This window comes from Rhinolophus hipposideros (assembly GCF_964194185.1).
Source record: "Rhinolophus hipposideros genome assembly, chromosome: 2".
Lineage (NCBI taxonomy): Eukaryota > Metazoa > Chordata > Mammalia > Chiroptera > Rhinolophidae > Rhinolophus > Rhinolophus hipposideros.
The window spans coordinates 105,611,143-105,635,154 of record NC_138048.1 but is presented as its reverse complement, the minus strand read 5'-3'; the positions used below and the strand labels follow the sequence as shown (position 1 = coordinate 105,635,154).

General features: G+C 43.2%; 3 protein-coding genes across 4 annotated transcripts in view; 2 read left to right on the top strand and 1 right to left on the bottom strand.

Annotated features, from left to right (window-relative positions):
• The window catches only part of BRWD1 (bromodomain and WD repeat domain containing 1), a 100,282-nt gene extending 94,515 nt beyond the window's left edge, over positions 1-5,767 (top strand). For both annotated transcript variants that reach the window (XM_081070985.1, XM_081070984.1), the window contains exon 42: positions 2,074-5,767. In XM_081070985.1, the coding sequence (XP_080927111.1) occupies positions 2,074-2,513 (440 nt within the window). In that variant the 3' untranslated portion in view covers positions 2,514-5,767. The remainder of the gene's footprint in view (positions 1-2,073) is intronic.
• A 1,051-nt stretch (positions 5,768-6,818) lies between these two features.
• Positions 6,819-18,524, top strand: PSMG1 (proteasome assembly chaperone 1). The gene is made up of 7 exons (XM_081072140.1): positions 6,819-7,095; positions 8,583-8,689; positions 10,316-10,467; positions 12,248-12,310; positions 14,853-15,051; positions 16,022-16,158; positions 18,316-18,524. The coding sequence occupies exons 1-7, from the start codon at positions 6,878-6,880 to the stop codon at positions 18,388-18,390; spliced, it is 951 nt and encodes a 316-aa protein (XP_080928266.1). The 5' UTR covers positions 6,819-6,877; the 3' UTR covers positions 18,391-18,524.
• Positions 16,239-16,863, bottom strand: LOC308507306 (eukaryotic translation initiation factor 1-like). Its single transcript, XM_081072153.1, has one exon. The coding sequence runs from the start codon at positions 16,721-16,723 to the stop codon at positions 16,382-16,384; it is 342 nt and encodes a 113-aa protein (XP_080928279.1). The 5' UTR covers positions 16,724-16,863; the 3' UTR covers positions 16,239-16,381.
• Positions 18,525-24,012: the final 5,488 nt, after the last annotated feature.

Sequence of the window (24,012 nt, the reverse complement as noted above, 5' to 3'; positions counted from 1 at the left end):
CACCTTAATTTATGTATTCTCAAAAGCTATTTTTCACTTAACTGTTGTAGCATATTAATATATATTCTCTCTTTTGCCTAACACTGATTTAATGTGCTAAAGATTGACTTTGGATCTAGGTTTGGTTTGCAGAGACTAATGTTCATATTTTGAAATTCCCAAGAAAAAATTCTTTGAAGTGGTGAAAACACTGCACTTAAGCCACTGCCCCCAACTTCATGTGCGTGTGAGGAGGCGGGTATGCTGCCTGTGCGCTGCTGGGATGACCCGCCTAGCCTGGTAAAGCGCCGTTTTTGCAATGCCTGGTGACTGATGTGGAACAAAACATGTTTAGAAATAGAATTTCACAGGAAAGGCATGTGAATCACATAACTGGCAAAAGGGACTGATGCATTTGTGGGGGGTTTCATTGAGTAAAGTAGTTCCTAACTCATTAGGGGAGAACTCTTAGGGGAGAGCACAGGCATATCTTTGAAATGAGTTTCATAGACCTAAGGTAAAATGTGAAAGCCTTTCCATTTGAAGGCAGCTTTCTCATAATTCTCACTCTGCTATTAACATGTCAATTCAAAGAAGCCGTTTTCACCTGTACTCATTTGCCCTTGGTGATGGGAGGGCAAACGTCTCCATTCACAAAAGGAAAAACTAAGGTTGGTAGTTGGTATTATGCTTTCATTGCTACCGAATAATAGGGAGCGTTACTTGATAGCTGACAAAAAGCCCAAACTATTTTCTAGTCCATAGTGAAAAGGCTGTAGAGGGAGTCAGTTCTCCAGATGTCAGGTGTGCTGCGTTCTTGTTGTACACCTGTCCTAACGGACTGCTGAATGTTTGGAAACTTGTGAAGGGTCTTACAGAGTCACCCCTAGCAAGAGTTGTGTGCTTTTAAGACCGTTTGCGATGGTTTGATTGTTAAATGACTTCAAGGCCAACAGATAAGGCATAACATTCAGGGCCTAGTGAACTTCAGTTGCGTTTTATCACGAAACACTTCTGTCCTACAAGAGTACGAATTCATGTTGTGTTTCAAATTTACAAACCTGGCTTTGAGTCCACCTAAATTAAACTAAGGCGTAATGGGACGACTCCAGTGATGGACCTCGAGCTGGCCCTGGGATAATTGCTGGTCTGCAAAGAGGGCCTGCCTTTCCCCAGGGCTTTTTTGTCCTCCCTTTTGTCTGGTGGATATTCACATTAACTAGCTCCAGGCTGCAATGACACTTTCCTCAAAGGAAGCCTCCCTTGCCCCCTTACATTAGGTTTGGTTTCTAGAATATGTTCTCACGGCACCCTGCACTTCTTAGTTCCTTACAGCAACTGTACTTACATGTGTAGAATTAGTTTCTTTTTGAATCCTTATCCTCTCTGCCCAATACATAAGCCAGCTCAGAAAATATTTGAATAATATTGAAACTAGGATTTAACAATTCCAGTTACATAAAATGGTCAAATATTTGAAAAAGAAAAATGAATCTAGGATTAAAACTATGTCAGTTCTATAAAACCAATATACAATTTCCTTTTTTATCTACTAGTTTCCAATTGAATGTTTTTTTGACTGAAATACTGGTGGTAGAATTAAAACCTCAACAAGGATCTTGAGGCAGAGCTGATGCTGTGTCGTCATAGTTACGATGGCATTTCCTCCTCGTTTAGGTGCTAGAAAAATTATTTCAGATCTTTTGAATACTTTAGTTCAACACAGAGTATTAGAAATGATACCAAAAGCTTAAAACCCATATATGGTTCTATTTTAAAAATTCAGATTTGGGTGCTTTTAGACGAGCAGCTTTGTGATGCTGACAGTCCTTAACCCCATTCTTACCAGTCTGTTTTTCACCTGACCGATTATAAAACACGCCAGGTGGGAGGGACGGCTGCTGCCCAAGCCTTCCCTGTGTAGGCAAGGAAATGGAAAGTTACATTAACGTCAAAAACGTGTACTGTCGATGATCACTTATGTTCTTTATTTAGCAATGTGAGTACAATTTATTGCATAGGAATGTATTGAGGAATGTAAGTACAATCTTGTGTTACCAGATTTTTGCATTTACATGAACTTTCATTTTTCAGAATCTGTTCCTAGAGACAGAGAACCCAATACAAAAATGAGAACATGTATGCATAATCAGAAGGATGCAGTGCAAATGCCTAGTGAAACTCTGAAAGCAAAAATGGTGCCTGAGCGAGTTCCCCGCAGATGTGCTTCTGTTGCTGCAAATAAAATAAAGATAATGAGTAATCTAAAGCAAACGGTTTCAGGACCAGAAAATGTCTGCATTAGGAAGAGGAGCAGAAAACTGCCCCACCGAAGTGCTTCTGCCGCGGCTAAGAGAAAGTTGCTGCATGTTTATAAAGAGGATGATACAAGCATACATTCTGAAAGTGAAAAAGAGCTAGAAGATAATAGCGAAATGCTTGTTTTTCAGTCAGTTCAGACCCTGGGAAGAAAAAGCACCGTAGTGACTGCACATGTAGAAGTGGGACTGAAAACAAGCAGGGGCCACAAGTAAACTGGCAGTCGCATTCTGCCCCTACCTCTCCCGTTACTCCCTCTTGGCACCTTTTGAGGAATTTTCTGACAGCCATAATCCAGTGAGTCAGAGTGGGAGGAAGGCTTCCTCTCCGTGGGCCTTTGTACAGACACCCACTGCAGAGAATTCTGAGGAGGAAATAGATTGTGAAGCCTGTAGTTGGAGAGGTGGAAAGAAAAGACAGCCTCTTAAGGTTATTCCCTTTCAGAAAGGAAGGGCCTTGAAGACATTTCTTGATTCCTTAGAGGGAGAAAATACAGTAGTCCTTCGGTACCCCCAGAGGGGTGGGGTGGCGTTGGTTCCAGGACTCCCTCCAAAATGCAGATGCTCAAGTCTCTTCTATAAAATGGCGTCGTATTTGCGTGTAACCTACGCACAGACTCCCGTATACTTTAAATTATCTCTAGATTACTTATAATACCTAATGCAATGTAAATGCTGTGTAAATAGTTATTACGCTGTACTGTTTAGGGAATAATGACAAGAAAAAGTCTGTACATGTTCAGTACAGAGCAACCGTGGTTGGCCTAACTACACAGGTCAGCAACAATGTGACTTTTTTCCCCACTAGGATATTTTTGATTTGTGGGTGGCTGAATCACCATATGTGGGACCCTTGGATATGGAGGGCTGACTGTAATGGGACGTAGACAGGGTCTGTAGCAAAAGCTTAAAAGATTTTGGAAAAAATTCAGAATCTCAACCTGCTTATTTTAAGGGTCCTGCGTTAGCGTATAAAAATTCAGATCACTGTGACTATGGTGTCATTACTGAAATAAAAATGAGGCGCATTTCAAGAGGAAGTGCTACTGAGCCTATTTGCCTTTTGAATGAAGCAAATATTTTAATAAGATCCAGTCCCTACAACTCACAAACTCAAAGTCAAAACAACTTAAACTAGAAGGACCCAGGGATTTAATGATGGGGGTGTTGATAGTCTAGTTCTGAAGTAGTGTTGGAAATAGGCAATTAGAGAAAATCCATAAATGTCTTATTTTGTTCATAACATTGGAATTCATACTGAATGATGACCACTTGATATGACTAATTCAGGGAATATATATTTTTCTATGAAAGCTATGAATGTAACTATCACACCTTTTCCTCATTTTTACTTTCAGGTAGCATTTACAGAGATGCCAAAATGTGCCTCATTATGAGGCAGATCTTAATCAGAAAATAAAAACGTAGATTAAGATCAAAATAGTCGTATTTTTAGATGATACATTGACATCCTCTTACGTTTCTCTACCGCACTTTAATAAAAGTTAGAACTCTACAAACACTTTGAGCAAATCTATTACAGTCTCATCACAGCAAACTTGAAAGGCAGCATGTCTGGGTTATTTCATTGTGGCCTTCACTGGGATTAGAAAATTTGGTCTTGATACTACAAAGGAATCTTTGCAATGAGGTTTTAATTTGTTGTTAGGTATTTGTTGAAATCAAAATCACCAGATTGAATGAACACACTGTCAAATCTTTTTAACATAGAACATGCTATTGGAAAAATGAATTGTTAGAAGTTGCTTTGCCATTTAAAAATACCTGTGAATATTAATATATGATTTGCATGTGTAAATCTGAAAAAGTAAAACATAGAAACCTAAGGGCTTCTATTCCTTTTGCATTAAAAGCCTAATGTAATGCACATTTTTTGGTTATATAGGTAGACCAAGTGTCTAGATTACTTGAGAAATTTGTTTGTGGTTGCATGTCTGCTTAAAAAAAGGCTTTTTGTTGTCATTTTCTTTTTCGTAACATAAGCCAGAATAGGTCATTTACCTACAGAGTCTGTCCTTTTCTCTGTTTATAGTATACTTTCATCTGAAATACTGATACCAGTATCTTTTACCACTGCAGGCGAGTAAGGGAAGAATTCCCAATAAAATGATATTTTCAGGTGCATGGAGTTTGATTTTTGATCTCTACTGAAATGTTTAAACCTATTTTCAGTCCCATATTTACACTTAATTTTGTAGAAATTTCTCATTGGGCATGTGAAATCCTCCGCAAATACCATAAAATGAAAATATTTAAACCTCAAGACTATGCAAAATTTCTTGACAATTTCAGTGTAATGAAAGGATTTCAATTTTGAATTTATAATTTACTGTGGTGGGGTTAATTTCTGTCAGTATTTGAGATTGTATCATCAGCCTTCTTTCATAATGGAATTCCTTTTCGGGGTTAGTATTTAATTTGAACATATATTTGCCTTTTTTTAAGTGCTTAGCGTACGTAAATTTATTGTAACTGCATGAAATGAGCTTTTGTTTGAAACTTAACATTCTTGTATAATGTTCTCCTAAAAGTATGCAGAATTTTAATCATAGCCAAATGTATTATCATTACCCTATTTATAATTTTAATGCTTTTCAGAAATGATTTCTTAATATAATTGTGAAATCAAATTGAGAATCTTACTGGTAAAAATGATGTCATTTTATTCAGCAAAAGGAGTAAGACAAAGTGATAGCCAAACAATGTTTTTATTTTGCAATTCAGTCATTCTATAAAACCAATTAATCCAGGAGTCTTAATGCAGTTTTAAAACATCACATTGGTAATCTTGTATATTCTAGCTCGCTAACCATACCTAAAGTTTCCTAAGCTCTTATGGGATAGCAATTTGGTCTTATTGTTTATACTTAAATGTTCAAATTTTGCTTCGAAGTCCAGTCTTATAGTTTGGAGTAATGTGTAAAATTGTTAAATAATTGGTTTTATGTAAATGCTTTCGTTGCTTATTGTTTCTTCTACATCTTAAAACAAGATGTTTCTAACAACTTTCTGAGATTTTTTATTTTTTTATTATCTCAAGAGTCTTCCCCGACCCCTTAGTATTTAACTTGGTGACTATTTATTGACAGGGTTCCCAAATGTAAAGCAGTGTCATCTAGTTTCAGCACAACTAAATCTAGGTAAATGGATTTTTATTTTTCATTGCAATCAAGTTGATATTTTCATGTAAACTATGGTCAGTTGTCCTTTTTCCCCTACTTGGAATAGTGTTCCGTGAACTTTGTCTTCCCGTAAAATTTAAGGAAGAGAACCAATTAAACACTTTGCTCATTAATGAAAGGCTATTTAAAGCGAAAACATTTTTGTATTAGAAATGGCCAATTTTTAAAAAAGGAACTATTTTTGCATTCTCATAAAGTCTTTTAGATCAGCTTGACGATCGTGAGCTTTTGAAATGTGAATTCCTACTGCCAGAGTAAAGGTCTCATTTTTATAACACCGCGAAGCACTGTGTTTCTTCCTGCCCTTCCAGTCTTCCTCTGTCCACTGCCCCGAAGACGCGCCGGGCCCGGGCAGACGCCTACCTGGGAGAGGTCGCAGTTTGGAATCCGTGATTAATACACCAAAGCTCACTCTACCGCTCCTAACGTAGAAGCAAAACGATAGCGGGGTAAAAGAGGGTAAAACAGCGGGGCCGGCCTCTCTTCCGAGCGCTACCGACTAGGGCGGGAGGGCGACCGAGCCCCGCCTCTCCCGGGTCGGTCACCTGTCAGGACAGGAGGCCCTGACCTGTGTCAGCCTCCGCAGGCCCCGCCCTCCGGCTCACCTGTCGCCTCTCTAGCCTGCAGTCATCCGATCTCCGTCTCCCGGCCAAGCTCACACTGCGGGAGGGAATCCTGGGTTTGCGCGACTCCCGGGGCGCGTAGCTTGTGCGCGGTGGTGGCAGGGGGCGTGGCAGTGCTGTGGGACGGGGCTTAGAAGGCGTGGGGGCGTGGCGATGCTCCCGGGCATGCGCGCGGAGGCGGTGCAGGGGGCGTGGCAGTGCTTAGGGACGGGGCTTAGAAGGCGTGGGGGCGTGGCGATGCTCCCGGGCAAGCGCGCGGAGGCGGTGCAGGGGGCGTGGCAGTGCTTAGGGACGGGGCTTGGAAGGCGTGGGGGCGTGGCGATGCTCCCGGGCAAGCGCGCGGAGGCGGTGCAGGGGGCGTGGCAGTGCTTAGGGACGGGGCTTGGAAGGCGTGGGGGCGTGGCGATGCTCCCGGGCAAGCGCGCGGAGGCGGTGCAGGGGGCGTGGCAGTGCTGTGGGACGGGGCTTAGAAGGCGTGGGGGCGTGGCGATGCTCCCGGGCATGCGCGCGGAGGCGGTGCAGGGGGCGTGGCAGTGCTTAGGGACGGGGCTTGGAAGGCGTGGGGGCGTGGCGATGCTCCCGGGCAAGCGCGCGGAGGCGGTGCAGGGGGCGTGGCAGTGCTTAGGGACGGGGCTTGGAAGGTGTGGGGGCGTGGCGATGCTCCCGGGCATGCGCGCGGAGGCGGTGCAGGGGGCGTGGCGGGGAGCGGCGGTCTTAGGAACCGGGCTCAGGGGCGGGGCGTGACGGGCACTGAATGTGTGGCGTTTCGGGCGCGTGCGCGGGGCGCCGGCGCCTTCCTGTGGCGCCGCGGTTAGGCCGGGAGAGTGTGAGCGCTGCTATGGCGGCTACGTTCTTTGGGGAGGTAGTGAAGGCCCCATGCCGAGCTGGGACGGAGGACCAGGAGGAAGACGACGAGGGGAGGGAGGAGACTCCCGAGGACAGGGAGGTCCGGCGGCAGCTGGCGCGCAAGAGGTGAGGTCGTTGTTGCGCGGAGCCGGCGGTGCTCGGGCCCGCGGCCGCGGCCCCACACCCGGGCCCCGACGGGCGCCGGAGCCGGGGGCGGCGGCACAGGGCCCTGGGGGCGGCCGTCCGTCCGCGGCCGCGCTCTGCCCCGGGCCTCGGGAAGCCCTCGCTGAGCCTGCAACCCCGACCCCAGGAGTGGAGGGGGCTCGTGCGGGCCACGTGCTCTAACGGCACTGCCTGCGGGGCTTCCCGTCGCGCTGAGTTAGGGCGTTTCCCGCCGACTTGACACTTCTAACGGACTCCAGTGCTGTGTCTTCGTGCCCCAGGTTTTTCTTGTATTTGGTTCATGGGTGTGAGACAGCACTCTGAAAACCTTTTTGTTCTTTCCCCCACTCTTCAGGCAGCAGCATTATATGTCAGTGGCAGGTGGATAATGTTTGTTTTCTTTTAAAGTGTTATTTCCAAACACAAAAATCGGAGACAATAGTAAAATGAAGATGTTGCCACGTTTATCCTCCATCACCCCTAAGTGAATTCCAGTCACTGTGGCCTTTCACCGCTACATTTTCCAGAATGCATCTCAAAAGCTGTCGGCAGTTTCTTATGCTATTATCACCCTAACAAAATTAGTAATTTGGATACTGTTTAATAGTCCATAATCGTGTGTATCCAGTTGTCTCAGACATGACGCTTTACAGTGGGTTTCTGTAAATCAGAACCCTAACACTGCCCACACATTCCACTTAGATGTTTTGTCTCTTGAGTTTCATTTAGAGCAGCCCCCGCCCCCCCTTTTTTACCCCTGCTGGGAAACTTGTTGCCCTGTAGAATGTCCCACACGCTGATTGCTTACTCTTGGTGTCATTTAACACTTGGGTTCATCACCTCCATACCCTGTAAATGGAAATTCCTTCTAGAGGCTAGGGCAAATTCAGGTTCAATATCTTGCTGGCAAGAATGCTTGGAAGGTGGTGCTTGCTGTTTCTTATCGCACACTATGCCCACTTGTCCCCCTTTTAGGGATGCTACCGTTTCCCCAAAAATAAGACCTAGCCAGACCATCAGCTCTAATGCATCTTGTGGAGCAAAAATTAATATAACACCCGGTTTTACATTATGTTATATTATGGTAAAATACGACTGGGTCTTATATTTTTGCTCCCAAAGACACATCGGAGCTGATTGTCCGGCTAGGTCTTATTTTTGGGGAAACATGGTAAGATTGGTCGGTCAGTGGTTCAGGTAGACAGCCTGATCTCTGTTGCAGAGTTCTCTGGGAAATTTTTATGGAATGTTATTTTTTTTGTATTTTTTTTTAGTTTATCGGTTAGTCGTCACCTGAATCCACTGTTCCTGAGGATTATAATTAGGTTCTTTATAAAATTAAAATTTGCATTTTACTTAATACAAAAATCTTACGTAGAGTATCCTTTTTATCATAATATGGTACTGATTATATTTAAGTTGCCTTAGTTTTGTCTTGTTTCCCGTGTTAGGGAGGTGCGGCTCCTTCGAAGACAAACGAAAACATCTTTGGAAGTCTCTCTGCTAGAAAAATATCCTTGCTCCAAGTTTATAATTGCTATAGGAAATAATGCAGTAGGTAAGTCGAAATGCATTGGACGGCACATTTTGTTGAAAGAACAAAATCTCAAGTTACTTATTTCTTTTCATTGTAAAAGATTTCAAGTATCTGTTGCTTCTTTTAGAAAAAGTCGTAGCGGAGTAACTTTGTTTCTGAGTAAGATCTATTCCTGCCCACGTGGCACTGTCTTTTTGATGAACTTAAAAAATAAGATTTGAAGGAACTGTTCTTGCCTTCTGGAACTTACAGACCTAAGGAACTGCTTCTAGTGCGTTGAGGTATCTGGGATTCCCTAGGCTCCTGGGCCTGTTTTGGCCAGACGCGGAGGGGCACAGGTGCCATGTGTATACGTCCTCCTTGTAGCAACGGTTCGTAAATGTTTCTAAATGAACAAACTCTAAAAATAATAGTAATCACTAACATTTTGAGTACTTAGGTCCTAAGGTTGTTACATGCATGACTCCGTTTGAGAGGTTACCATTAGAACAGTGCAATTCAATTAGAACCACGTACATGTACAAGTCCCCACACCCGTGTGATTTTGGGGGTTCACCGGTTCTGACGAGCATCCAGCATCTCCACGTCAAATCCCCTGCCTTGTACGGCAGCCTCAGTGCCCACAGAACAACTGCGTGTTCAGTAACTACTGATAAAAGTGAACTGCTTCACCAAAATGCTTAACCACAGAGCTGGGAGGACTGTGGGTGGAGCTGGGCCCTCTGTTAACTCTCTAGCCTTAGCTTCCAGGGGAGAGAAGCTAATAGAATAGCCATCTTGGAACTGGGGTCGTTGTTTTTCTTCTTCATGTTGGCAGCCGGTTGGAGCCCCGGGTTGGGGGTGTGAGTTCCCGCACTGGGATGGTGGTTTTTGTTTCTTTTTCCTTTTTCCAAATAAATCGTTTCTCTTGTGGATTATTCTGGAGAGTTATTTTTGCCAGTTGGACATTTTGGGGGCTCCCCCATGAACCTTGGTGTTAGTAGCAACGTGCTCTAACCTACTGAGCTAAATGTCGACTGGCAAAAATAACTCTCCGGAAAAATCCACAAGAAAAACAATTTATTGGGGAAAAGGGAAAAGAAACAAAAACTACCACCGCAGTGTGGGACCGCACACCTCCAACCCGGGGCTCCAGCGGGCTGCCTGCGTGAAGAAGAAACACAAAGACCCCGGTTCCGAGATGGCTATTCTATTTATTAGCATCCCTCCTCTGGAAGCTACCACCAAGTTGAACAGGAAGTCATGGCGAGGGAGTTAACAAGACGCCCGACTCCACCCCACAGTCCTCCCAGCTCTGTGGGTAAGCATTTTGAGATGTCAGTTCACTTTTATCACAACTGACTCACTCATATTCTACTAGCCTAAACTTTTCTAGTCACTGTGTCACTGTGAGCGTATGGTAAAGTCTGTCAGTAAAGCTGTCTTCTCCATTCCTGACTCTAATACCGTCTGTACTCAGGGTATGCCCTTTAACTGCTTAAGGCCTCAGTTTCCTTTTCTGCAAAATGGTGGTGGAAGGTTGATGGTCTCCAATGGCTCTTTTAGCTCTAGAATTCTACAGTGACTTGAGTGAACGTAACTTTTTTGTTGAATAGAAAATGCAGCTTGAAGGACCAAACACTAACTGATGTGAATTGTTTCTCACAGCATTTTTGTCGTCATTTGTTACGAGTTCAGGAGTCTGGGAGGAAGTTGGTTGTGCTAAACTCTGGAATGAATGGTGTAGAACAACGGACACTGCACATCTGTCCCCCACAGAGGCTTTTTGCGTGTTTTATCATCTGCAGTCGAACCCCTCGGTATGTGGGAGTTAACTTGCATGTTTGAGAAGTAGTTGTGTAGGCGTCATTTGTGTCTGTTCATTTGAATTCCACATTCCTCTGTATTTACTTTGGGGCTGAGGAATTCCGCCTGTAGGTAGTGGTAGTAACCACTTTGTTGTTTCTGTAAGTATTCATGTGGCATATCCAGGGTGTTGGTCAAAGCCTTAGGAAATTCTGAAATAACTGTTAGAAACAAACAATAAACATTAGATGTTAAATCTTGCTCTCATTCAAAAAATTATTTTAGTTGGTGACTCTACACGTGCAAAACACATGTTTACTCCATCAAAGCAGGGTGCTCTCCTTTGTTGCTGTCTACCCTGTATTTAGCCAGTGCCTGGTACGTGCTAGAAACTCAGTTAATGTTGTTGAACAAATGCGTGTTTTATGCCTTCTAAATACAATTCTGTTGGCATCAGGCTTTCAGCCGAGCCTAATTTGTCCTGCTATTTTAAATCATTCCGTGGCTTGTGCTGAATGATGTCTTTGGATCGCACTTGTCCTCCTCACCCTTGCGTTCAGAGGACAAAGCGTGCTGGGCACGCCAGGCAGGTGAGGGGAAGCCGGTGCTGTGTCTCCCCGTTTGCTTGTCCAGCAGCGTGCCTTTCCACAGCTGCTGAGCACTGGAACCAGGGCCAGGGCCAGGGCTTCAAACAGTGGAGGGAGTCGATAAGTCCATAATACTGGAGTATCATGTCGCCTATTGCAAAAGGTAGGGATCAAATGTTAGCCTTGAAAACTGTAGAATCTGATTTTATAATACTTGCAGTTTATTTCTATAATGTGTGATCCAAAGTTATTGAAGTTTCATAATGATTTTTATATACACCCAGTGTTTCTAGGAAATAAACTATAAGCATATTCTTTATCTGATCCTTAGTGGAAAGATTTCACTTTAGAATGGGTAGTGAAGGTCAAGTAGGAGAAATTTCTGCATCTGGTTGTACCATTTACTGGTTAGATAGAGCTCTTGATTATTCTGAACCTGCATGTGTACCTAATTACATAGCCACTCGTTTTCCTCTTCCCTGTCCTGGGGCCCCCTTTTTCCCCTCTTGTGTTTCCTTTGTGTACTTGTTAACCTATCTGTATTTTAATAGCAGACATGATTGACTTCTATGGGTAATATTGTTCCAAGAGCGTTCATAATTAGGAATGTCATTTTCTTGTGGCAGTGCAAATGATTTCACCTCCTGGAACTTGGTTTCTTAAATAATACCATCATTACAGGCATCGGCAACGCTTTAGGGTACCATTTGGGTGAGGTCCTGTCAGGCCGTCGTGTACTCTGATAGCACCTAGTGTTTAGTGCTTACAGTTGACACTTATTTTGAGTCTGGTCTTCACAATGTGTGACCCTCAGAAGGGTGGCAGAGCTGGTACTGTCCCTGTGTTATAAAGCGGATCCTGGTGTTATGCACTGGGGCGTCTTCAATGTCTCATATGCTGAGTCTTGTGGTTGCTCTGTCAGTATGTGCTTTATTCTGTTAGCATTAGATAGGTTGGTGCAAATGTAATTGCGGTTTAAAAGGTTAAAAACAATTGCAAAAACCGCAATTACTTTTGCTGCACCAACCTAATAATTGCCAGGAGTAGCTTGATTCTTAAATTTTAAGAAAAATAAGCCAATAGCAAATTCCAGAAAATAAGTTATCTAAGTCTTATATTACAATTCACATGATATGTATATGGTAATAGTTTGATGTGTATATAAGATTTATTTGACCTTAGAAGAACTTGGAATTGGGTTTTTCAGGTTTTGCTTTGTCAGTGCAGCTGCTACGTTGCCGAAGACCAGCAATATCAGTGGCTAGAAAAGGTAAGAGCCGCAGGCCGGGAGTGGTTGGGCGACAAGAGCTGCTGCCTTTTGCTAAGGGGTCAGCATTTGTACACTTAAGCTTACGTAGTCAGACACTGAACTGGGGAAAGTATTTGGTTTTTTTCCTCAAAATATTGTAGTAATTTGTTACAGAGTATAAAGAATCAAAGAACTTACGTAACCAACATATCAGCACCGTGCTAAAGATTGTAGGTCACAGAAGCTTAAAACAGGTGAGTTCCTCCCATCCATCTTATTATTTTGTTTGAAAGAAAAACAAACGATCTGCATGAAACGGAACAGGGTCATGGTCAAGGGTGAAAATGACAGTGCTGGAAATGCAGGGGGCTGGGAGACAGGAAACAGGTGAGAACGGGGGTCAGCTGCCACTGTCCAAACTCCAGAATGTATCCGTTTTTCTTAGTGTTAGGATGACTTAATTGAGGTTTCATTTTGTGGGGAAATTATGCATATAGCATGTGCCCAATAAAACAAATTTTTCTGTGAAGAATTTAACTGAACTAGGAATTTTAGAGAATAATCATAATTTTGTAAGTTGCGTATTATTTTTAAATGAAGTAGACCTTTTATATGCGTTTTACAACATTTCAGTTTAAATCTTAGGTATATTTGTGTATAGGTATTACAGTTAATTAGAAGTAAAAAATTTGTTTCTCTTGTTTTAAATTGTAGACAAGTTTCCATCACTCTAGATGTACTCGTTTTAAACTGGTACTTTAGACTGGTGTACTTAGAAATGTTTATTAAAAGTTATTAAATGCATTTTATTAAGTGAGGAATTATTTAAGAAGGTCTGAGAACCTTCTGATAATTACATGAGTTTTGCAATTCATGTACCTATGTGTATTTTTTAGGGAGAAGGTGCTGTATTAATTTGTATTTTTAATTTATGTAGATTGACTATTACCTAAAATAAATTTTATTATTTTTGTACTATGGGGCAACTTCTCTTCCAGACTTGAAAAAATGTAAAATTACGCATTGCCAAAACAACATTCCTTAATCCGTGTTTTTTTCTTCTTTGGGTCCCCTGCTGTTTGGTTCATGTCGGCCACATAACCCTGATAATCACACGCAGTCCCACCGAGTGTCAAATGTTGTGAATTCAGACTATAAGTATTATGGGAGGGTGATAAATGAGGTGTTGTGAGTAATGTTATCTGTCTTAAATGGGATATACCTGGTAACAAATGTATGTAGCGTTAACTTTTTTGTGTTTATTTACAAAACTAATATAATGAAATTAGTCTTAGAAATCATTTATGACACATAATATAAATCTTCACTTCTGTCGTTATTATTTAAAATGACCATTTTTTTCTCTTCATAAAATTCTTTCAAACAAGGTGCAATGACCTAAAATCTAATTTTTTTCCTTTTAAAAGTAGCTGCTTTCTTTGTAGCACTATAGATTTTTTTTTTTTTAAGGAGAGCGCAGCTCACAGTAGCCCATGCAGGGATTGCACTGGCAACCTTGGTGTTATCAGCGCCACGCTCTAACCAACTGAGCTAACTGCCCACCCCGATAGCACTACAGATTTTTAAAAACTGAAAGAGTCCTTGGAAATCCGTCTAATACAAACTGAGGAAAACATAGAGCGATTGGAACTTGCCTGCAGTTGTAGTATACAGCAGTCCCCCCTTTATCTGCTGGGCGTGCGCTCCAAGACCCCCCCAGTGGATGTCTGAAACATTGCATAGTACTGAACCCTATACATACTGCTTTTCCTATGCATATAGTTTAATTTATAAAGTTTAAAAGTTTATAAATTAGACACAGGAGGAGATTAGCAACAATAACTAATAATAAAATAGAAAAATTATAACGATATACCGTAATAAAAGTTTGGGGCCATTATTAAGTAAAATCAGGGTCATTTGAACACAAGCACTGTGATACCGAGACAGTGGATCTGATAACCGAGCAGGTTACTAAGTGACTAAAGGGCAGCACTAGACAAAGGATGATTCATGTCCCGGGTAGGATGGAGCCAGATGGCCCAAGAATTCATCACCTTATTAAGAATGATGTGCAGTTTAAAACTTAGGAATTATTTATTTCTGGACTTTTCCATTTGATATTTTCAGACCACGGTTAACCACGGGTAACTGAAACTGCGGAAAGCAAAACTGGATAAGGGGGAACTACTTTTATTTGCCGGCATCATTGGTGGGTAGGAGAGGGAGTGACTACCACCAGCGCCCAGTGGCAGGCAGTCAGCCACTCAGTTTGGATGATGTTCCTGGCTGTTAGAATTTTTTCTGGCCATCTTTGTTCCTAATTCCGTTTACTTAACCGAAACTCCCTTGGTGACGACAGTGACTTGGAGAAGGTCACTCAGCTAGAAAGATCAAAACTGGGTGAAGGGACTGCAAAGCATGTGTGTGATTTTCCGTGGGCACTTCTACCCCCGCAGGCGTGATATTACTGTGAATGGTGTTAGATAAGCAACTAGAGGGATGTTTCTGTTCCGAAACAAAATGATATATATTTTTTAATTTGAAATCCATTTTGTGTTAGGTTTTTGGCTCTTGTCCAAGGAAGAATTTGCAAGTAACTGTTCTCACATGTCGACATGTTACCGATTATAAAACTTCAGAATCTACCAGCAGCCTTCATCCTCCTTTCCTGAAAGCCCTAAAAACACAGAATTTCAAAGAGCCTCCATGCTGTTCGCTGCTAGAACAACCCAATATTGTGCATGATCTTCCTGCAGCAGGTGGTGTTAAAATTCGTAAATTTACGTTCTTACTCCTTTGATAGTTGTTACTTTGAATGTTAGAGATCTTTTTGAGGTAGTGTGCCACTGATGATTAATACCAGGGATGTCAAAAAAATGTACACATGACTTCTATTCATCTTTTGTCATCGGTATATATTGAGTATTACAATTCTAATAGTTTTTTCCTTTCTTAAAATGTATGTACATTTTTTTGGCACCATCTGTACATTGCTGTTTGTCCTTGATACCTATAGTTGCTAGTACATTCTATTTTTAGTTTAAAAGTTTTCCAGACACAGTTACCATATGAGAGCCCTCAGAGTTCTTAACTGTTACCCTTCAGAGTTGCTCGGTTTCTTTTTGGTCTTTGGCGAGCCTATGTTAGATGTAAATTGCTGGCACATGAAAAGTTAGTAAAGTATGTTTTAATTGTCAAAATGGAAGGTTTCATATACTGAAACTTGATGGTTGCTTTCATACATTATTTTTGTTCCTGTTACTAATTATACCTTAGCATCATATCAGAATTAGATTGTCACTAACTTTTCAGTAGTTAATATGTTATAAATTAACTGTTACTGGTTAATAAATGAAAGGATTTTTTTCTTTAAATATTAAATTAATTAGAATAAGTTGCTAAATATTTTACATTATGCATTGTATATTATTTACATTTTTACTTTATAGTCAGCAAAATTTTATGTTGTAGCTTCTTAAGATGTGTCTCAGCAGTATGTTCAGGAAATGCAAAATAAACATGTTTGCAAATGCAAGAGAATACTTAGGAAAATAATTGGCTTTAAAAGAAAATATGCATTCTAATTGGTCCAAAAGTTCAGTAAATGCTTTGATTAAAAAAGGCAACAAAGACAACTATTTTTAAAAGCAGCCTTTATTATTTAGAGATGTTTAATTTAAAAATCCTGTAGTAGAAAACTTAAGTGGTTTTTTCCTTGTATATTCATAGTTCTGAGTTACTGTCAAGTATGGAAAATCCCCGCCATTCTGTACTTGTGTTATACTGATGTGATGAAATTAGACCTAATTACAGTGGAAGCTTTTAAGCCTGTACTTTCGTCCAGAAGCTTGAAAGGTTTGGTTAAGGTAAGGTTTTAACTCACTGACTTAATAGCTGAGTTTTTTTCTTTTTTTCATGGCTCTTTTCAGTTTATTGCATGAAGGAGTTACACTAGTCCAAGTTAAAAGCAGACCCCAAATGGTTACATTATACAAGCTGTGAGGTTTTTAAACTTGTGACAAGGGACAGAAAGGAAATTCTACTCATTGCAAGGAAATCCTCACTTAAGCTTCAGTGAGCCCAACGCACTTAAAACCCATGAACCTTCAGCTGGTCCTCCTTAGCCAGTCCAATCTCTATGAGGAACTGGCATATGTTCTTGCTCTGGTCACCCTGAAGCTGAATTACTTCTCCATATTCTGGATGCTCTATTACAGTACCATTGCAGGCAAATTTCTTTTTAAAGGCCTTCACTAGTTTCTTTTTATCATAATCATCAGCGATCCCTTGGACAGTAGTAAGGGTCTTCCTGCCATTTCTCTGTTGAATTCTTATAAAGATAGAATCCTCAGTGCCAGCAGGAAGCAGCTCATCACCCTCACTTGCATCAGCAAAGATGTCAAAAGAGTGGAGGTTATGGATGGCGGACATAGGATACGATTCCTTTTCCTCGGTGGAAACGGCCTGCGGAAGGCGGCAGCAGGAGAAGGCGGGCAGCGGGGACGGAGCGTCGGGAAGCGAGGGGGCCCAAGGGGAGATTGCTGAGTCCTCGGCGGCGGCTCAGTGACTGGGGCCGGAGTTATTTTAATGAACTTAATAGCAAACGTAAATGTATGCTGTCAATTGAAAACCTAAGTAACACTTAGAGATCCTTTTTTTCTCAAAGCTTTCTAATCTGGCAGTTTGAATTTGATAGTCACTCTCTTTTCTAGATATACCTCTGTAACTTGAAGAGTGTTTTGTTCAGGTATGGTAGATGAGTGCAATGCATTTAAATCCCACATGGCTGTGTAGAAAGATGGTTTTACGGTTAAAGAAGTTTCTATAACTAGTTAATTTGGAAGATTGTAATTTGTGAGAAGCATTTAATTAATTTGGAATTAATTGAACCAATTTGGAAGGTGGTAGTTTTTGAGAAGGCGTAGTATGGATCCAACATACTATGTAACATTTATTCACCTAATTTTGCAGAGGACTGGATATATGCAGATGATATAAACCCATTCCCCAATTTCAATTTGTATATATCTGGGCCCTTCCCAGAAAAAGACATGTCAGAGCACACACAAAACGTTTTGTTTCCTTCTGTAGTTAACTGGCTCTTTCCACTTGCTTGAGAGCAGAGGCCGTGGCCGTTTTGTTCATATTGTGGTGCAGTGCTCAGCACACAGGCACTCGAGGAACATCTGGGTGTGATTCTGACTCAGCTGTCACACAGCGTTTGTCACCTCTCGGCTTTTCAGAATATTCTCTGAAGGGGAAATGTAAACGTCTTTAGCCTTTTCATTTCTTGCTTTAAGCAAAGGATTTGTGGGAGGGTGAGGTGGCTGTGTTGAGCAGTTTTCTCAGTGACCGCATACAGTCATCCTGAGTTCGCGGTTTCTGTCGACCTAGAAGTGGTCATTGAAATGAGCCAGCTCCAGCAGAGTACAGGTGGTATTTGATGAGCACAGTGGAATTCTCTCGAGTGCCTATTGCGTGGACGCCCCAGTGCTAGGTGGTCCCCCGCTGTGGGGCCTCCAGAGCCTGGAGGTGGCGCAGGTGATTGTCATGCTAGGCAGACGCAGAAGAGCGCCATTGCGTGCCAGCCAGTGGAGGGCGAGGTCACCCTGAGGAGAGGGTCCTCCGGGAGAGTGGCCGCTCAGCTGCACGTGCAAGCTGGGTGAACCCCAGCGGCCGTGTGCTGAGGGAAGCCGTGTGAGGCAGGTGGGCGAGGGCAGGGCACTTGGAGGGCGGGGATGGGTGTGGTGGTGGGCTGCGGAGGGAAGAGGGCGAGCTCTCTGCCTCCAAGCTGCAGGTTTCAGACGGCCTGTGGAGGCCATGACTCCTCAGCGAGCTTTGGAAAGCACGACCTGGCGGGGCGGAGACACTTAGGTGGCTGACCCACTTGTCTGTTTCAAAGGGGAGATGAGAGGCAGTGCCTGTTCCATTTGCGTGCCATTCTTTGTGTCTTGAAGGCGTAAGTTGCTTCCAACTGCATTCTCAAGTCTCACTTTATTAACAACTTTATTCTCTCCTTTCAGAATATTCCCCAGAGCACAGAGGTACTGAAGAAATTGGTGACAACAAATGAGATTCAGAGTAACATTTACACGTGATTCCAGAGAGTGTTTTGTAAAGTATGTCACCCATCCATTCGTTTACGGGGAGCAACTGCACTGTGTTATAGGTTACTTTTTTTCAAGGGGGTATTCTGAGGGTGTTAAAAACAGAATAAACTTATTTAAATTCATTGTAGTTTTAGTTCCTGTTTCGTGGTGGTACTGCTCACAACTGAAATAAACCCGACATTTTTCTTTATCCACTAGATGGGAGTATTGTTGTATTTGAATATTTTAAGGTGATATAGTTAAAATTTTAAAAAGCTGCAGATGACAACAGGTTGTATTAATATGGCAAAGAATAGTTAATTTGGTGCAAAAATTCTGTATGATATCTGAAAGTTGGTGATCTGTTGGTGGTTCTTAATATGTGGAAAGTTTCTGACTATTTTATGAGTTCTACAGTTTTTTTGTTTTGTGGATAAAAATTGATAAGGTAACAAGGTTACGTATTTGCTCAAAATGAAACAGAAACATGCACGTCATTACATCAGTGCTCTCTGACAAGCAGTCCCTTCACCCAGACTTTCCCAGGGATCTTTCCCAAGGTTGGCTGGTTGGTGTCACCAGCTGTACTGGGGCAGAGCATTATCATTTGAATGTGACTTGAATCATGAACTTTAAGAACCCACACTACTTCACAAAACCACAAACTAAAGTGCATTAGTGAAAATAAATTTTAAATAGTGAAGTTTAGAAATGCTTCTTACCCTTTTTCATTCTTGTTAGTTATTGACTCATTTATATATTACAGATTGAGACAACTTACCCATTTATGTTTTCAGGATTCAGTTCATTTACTGTTCCTGGTAGTGGTTGGGGGTGGGGTGGGAGACACTGATTGCTGACTCCTTGAGTAAACTTGGTTTCCTTCGAATAATCAAGTGCTAAAAGTTTTGTGCATGGCCCATGTGCGAACGTGTCTGGGTGACAGAAATTAAAGTGTTTTCCTCATTGCAAAAAAGCACGCATCCATTTAGAAGTGTGTTTGCAGAGCCCTGAGGTAATATCAATTGTGAGAATGAAAAGACATAAAAATCTAGATGAATTGAATTTTAAGGCCAAAGTATCCAGACAGATAAGAACAAAACAGTTACCGGTGGTGTCTGTCTGCCCTTACTATCTAGTACCCACACTTGCCCTTGAAGGCTGAAAGCAATCACTATCCATTTACCATGAGTCTGCAGGTTGGAGGGGGCCCCTGCTAGTCTGTACCGTGAACGGCTGGTCTTGGCTCCTGCATCTACAGTCCTGTGTCTGACATGAGCTGGCTGGGGCCTGGCTGGTATAGGATGGCCTTGGCTGGCATGACTTGGCTCTTGTTCCCTCAGCAGGGAAACCTGGCGATGTCCTCAGACCTGCTCCGGCATTTCTCATAGGTGATTGCAGACGAACAAGGGAGGGAACAGAAACTTGCAAGTGCCGTTTCAAGCCTTGGTGGCAGATCTGCTGCAGTCCCAGTGGTCCTGTGCAGAGGCAGTATGGGAAGGTACCACCGAAAGGTTTGGACGGGGGGACATGACAAACCGGGGTCATTAATACAAACCATATGCCTGCGTCTGCCTGCCCTCTGACCGCAATTCTCATGCCCTCCCACCTGCAAGGCAGGCGCACGCCAGTCCTAGACACTCAGTCTCCTCCACTTGTACCAGGTTTGAAGTCCAGAGTCTTGTCATCTAGATGCATCTTCGACAGAAACCTACAAAATTAAAAGACAGGTGGTCTTCTACATACCAGGTGCACGTGGTGAGACAGGGACAGGCCGTCTGCAAGAAATGTTTCATTTAAAAGGTGAAGACTAGTACACGTAAGTGGTCACTGGTCTACCAAGTCTGAAATTCCACCGGGCACGGTGCCAGGTGGTCTGACTTGAAGTGAGGAGTGTTCCTTGGCGGGGCCCAGTTTCTGTTCACTGGCAGAGACTCTCCAGTCTAGTTCTTAGCCCTAAGATGTTCATTTTCATCACATGCCTTGTCTAGTCCCAAATAAATGATCTTTGATAGCAGCTGAGTAGCTTTCTTATCCATAGAAAGATGAGTGTGTGAAGTACAATACTGTTAAAAACATTGTGGGCTTCCTATGTATCTAATAGTCTACATGCTCCCAATGTCACACTGTCAAAAACTGAAGGTCTGGGATTTTGCTGACGTGCGAACTTACAGGTAAACGTGCCATAATTTCATGGATCCTGGAATAAGACCTGAGACCCGTTGGTTGGAGACAGGACTATTACAGCCTAGCGAGAAGTGTGAGCTCCATGTTGTGTCAGTTCTGCTTGTCCCCCAAGCCCCATGGGGATGGTGCAGAACCGTCTAGGTGGGCGCTGTGCATGCAGTGGGTCTGCGTCACAAATGAGGAACCTCGCACTTAGGGAGTCTAAATCTTTCATAACGAACAAGAGCAAATCTGCTTTTTCTCTGTAGGAGACATTATCTTACGGACATTAAGCAAATCTGCCCTTAGTTGTAGGAGACACGATCTTCCAAGACCGCTATACAGACAGCCTCGAAAAGACAGCACCTCTGCCCCCCAGTGCAGAAATGGGCCTGTGAAGAACAGTGTCCCAGTACTATTCTCCCCTTGTACCTTGACTGCACCACCGGCCACTGGTCAGTCTGACCAGCAGGTTTGTGAACAGCTTGGATGTTGGGATGAAAGAGGAGCCAGGATGGACCCCAGGGTTGTGGTCTGAGCAAGTAGAAGAATGGAGCTGCATCAGCTGAGCTGGGGGATGCTGCAGGTTACAGAGAGAAGCCCAGTATGGTTTGGGGATAACATGCCAACTAGACATTCAGGTGCAGGTGTTGAGTGGGAAGTTGGACATAGCCTGGTGCTTGTGAGGCAGGTCCCGGCTGGCAACTGAAAATGGGTGTCGTCTGCAAAGGGACATTTAGTGTTGTGGGCCTGGGTGACATCACCAGGCAGTACAGAGAGGACCAAAGGAAGGGCCTAGACCCTGCCATATCGGTGGTCAGAGGGATGACAGGAGACCAAGAAGAGCACCCGGTAAGATAGGATGGAACCGGAGGCCATGTTTTCCTGGATGCTTGAAGCAGGAAGAATTGCTTATCTGGGCTTCCTGCTGCTGACACATTAAAGAAAGTGAGACCAAGGCTTAATGGTGGATTTAGCAGTGTGTTGGGTAGTTGAATGAGTTATATGCTCCTTACTTTCCACTGATTAAGAGTAACAGGTCAATAATTATTTAAGAGTATAGAATTGGTAATTAATTTGAATGGTGGTGGTTTCTGGAGAAATGTGATCAACAGAATGAACACAAATGATTACCCACAATTCTGATTTCTCTCTCTTTAATGCCAATGGAGACTCATTTCTGAAATGTATTCCAGTCTTGCAACTTTAATTTGGGCTGGGGAGAGGGGCAGAAAGAAGGGGGATGTACAAGAAAGATGAAAAAAAACAACTTTCTGCATTGATGGCTGCCTGGAATTCTGTGTTTTTAGAGAAGAGGGATGAGCATTTGAGCATGGACTCCAAACTGGGACTCCGATAAATACGGTGTCAAGAGAAGCGCCGATAGATTAGGCTAGGTTGGGAGACTCCAATAACAGGAGAATCTCAGTTTGCAATCCAAGTTCTGCGCAGCTTCTGGGTTTAATAATCGCCTTTGGAACAGCTTGCCATCGGTTATACAATCTGCAGCCCACACCCTCACGCAGTCACCAGAGTGACAGTATGGATGGATCTAGAAGTATTGTGCTGAATGAAGTCAGAGAAAGACAAATACCATATAATTTCACTATATGTGGAAGCTAAAGAACAAAATCAACGAACAAAACAAACAGACTCATACCGTGTTTCCCCCAAAATAAGACCTAGCTGGACCATCAGGTCCAATGCATCTTTTGGAGCAAAAATTAATGTAAGACCCGGTCTTATTTTAATGTAATATGATACTGGGTCTTTAATATAACATAATACCAGGTCTTATATTAATTTTTGCTTCAAAAGAGTCATTAGAGCTGATGGTCTGGTTAGGTCTTATTTTCGGGGAAACACAGTAGATAGAGAACATTTTGATGGCTACCAGATGTGAGGGGGTTGGGAGGATGGGCGAAAAAGGTGAAGGGATTAAGAAGTACAAATTGGTAGTTACAAAATAGTCATAGGGATATAAATTAAAGTACAGGGAATATAGTCGATGATATGGTAATAACTATGCCTAGTGCCAGGTGGGTTCTAGCCTTATTGGGTAGATCACCTCGTAAGTCATAATATATAAATGTCTAATCACTATGTTGTACACCTGAAACTAATATAAAGTAATGTTAAATGTCAGCTGTAATTGAAAAATAATAAAAAAATACAGTCACCACAAACATTTTTCAATATGAAAAATATTGCCAGCTCCTATCTGGTGCCCTATTTAGCTGAGAACTATCTGACGCTGCTTGAATAAGCTCCCGTACGACCACAGACAAGCCTGTGTCAGCATTCTCTGCAGATTATGTTTGCTCTTGGGTGGACTCCCCTGGCAGTGCCACTCGTCATTAGTGCCTCAGGAAGGGAAGGGGGAGCAAAGTCACATCGTTTTGGTTCTTGACAGCACGTCTGGCCCAGGCCACCCTGAGTTCCCTGCAAGTCTCGGTGCTTCCTGTGCTTTCGCCACAATGGGTCCGCGAGAGAGATGGGAGGGGAAAGGGTCAGAGAGGCCAGTTCAGTGTAGTTACTGGTGTGAAACAGTAACTTAGAATGGCAGGAATGCAGGTTTGCTCATCTAGGAAAAGGACACACAGTGTGGCCTAAACCTCCGTCTCTCTTTTCCATCCTCATCCGTCGTCATCGCGTTTAGTCCCCTCACCTGAATTCTGTCCTGAGCAGAAGCTACTGTGATTGAGCACAAGGGAAGGGACGAACTTGTTCGGTCCCCTCAGGGGGCTTGATGCGGCTTAGACAGGTTTCCATTTGTCATTTTTGAAACAGGCCTGGGAAGAGCCTGCTTTACACACGACACCACCAAGGCCCCTCACGGTTCATCCTGGCGCCCCTCTTTCATACCGACATCCAAGCTGCTGGCAAATCCTGTACAGCAGGGCGGGACCCTGGTACGCAGTGGATTCGCACCCAGCCCCACGCTGAGATGTTTTGCAAGCCTGCCTTGCCAGAAGCGCGGATACAACGTCCAGGCCTGACGGCCCGAACCACCCGGAAGACTGGAAACCCTGTGGCCACTGGAGACTGGGCTGAGCCTCGTGGGGAGGGAACTGGTCCCAAAGAAGCAGGTTCTGGGCAGCTTGAGGACCAGCTGGCGGATAGTGGTGCACGACGATGGCCTCTGTCCTGGCCAGACTGTTGTTGGGCGAGGCTGCTGTGTTGTGGTGTCTGCAAGCTCTGCCCACGCGTCCCCATCACAGGCTTGTGTGGAAAGTGTGCTCCAGCTCTGGACCTGGCTCCCGACACTCATCCCCTTGTCTGAATTCAAGTCTGTCAGGAGCCTGTTTCCTCCGGCACCAATCTGATAACTGTGGGCAGGAGGCGGGCAGAGCCAGGGTCCAGGTCCCAGACTCCAGTCCTGCTGGGAAGGACATCAGAGGTCGTGTGGGCTGTGGCTCAGAAATCCGTCAGGCTGGAAATCTGCAGGTGTTTAGTTAAGGGTAA

Bases quoted from the DNA above. Each gene is read 5' to 3' on its own strand.
- PSMG1 (XM_081072140.1), top strand. From the start codon at position 6,878: ATGTGTGGCGTTTCGGGCGCGTGCGCGGGGCGCCGGCGCCTTCCTGTG. The intron at 7,096-8,582 runs GTGAGGTCGTTG...TTCCCGTGTTAG, and splicing joins CGGCAGCTGGCGCGCAAGAG to GGAGGTGCGGCTCCTTCGAA. The intron at 12,311-14,852 runs GTAAGAGCCGCA...ATTTTGTGTTAG, and splicing joins AATATCAGTGGCTAGAAAAG to GTTTTTGGCTCTTGTCCAAG.
- LOC308507306 (XM_081072153.1), bottom strand. From the start codon at position 16,723: ATGTCCGCCATCCATAACCTCCACTCTTTTGACATCTTTGCTGATGCA.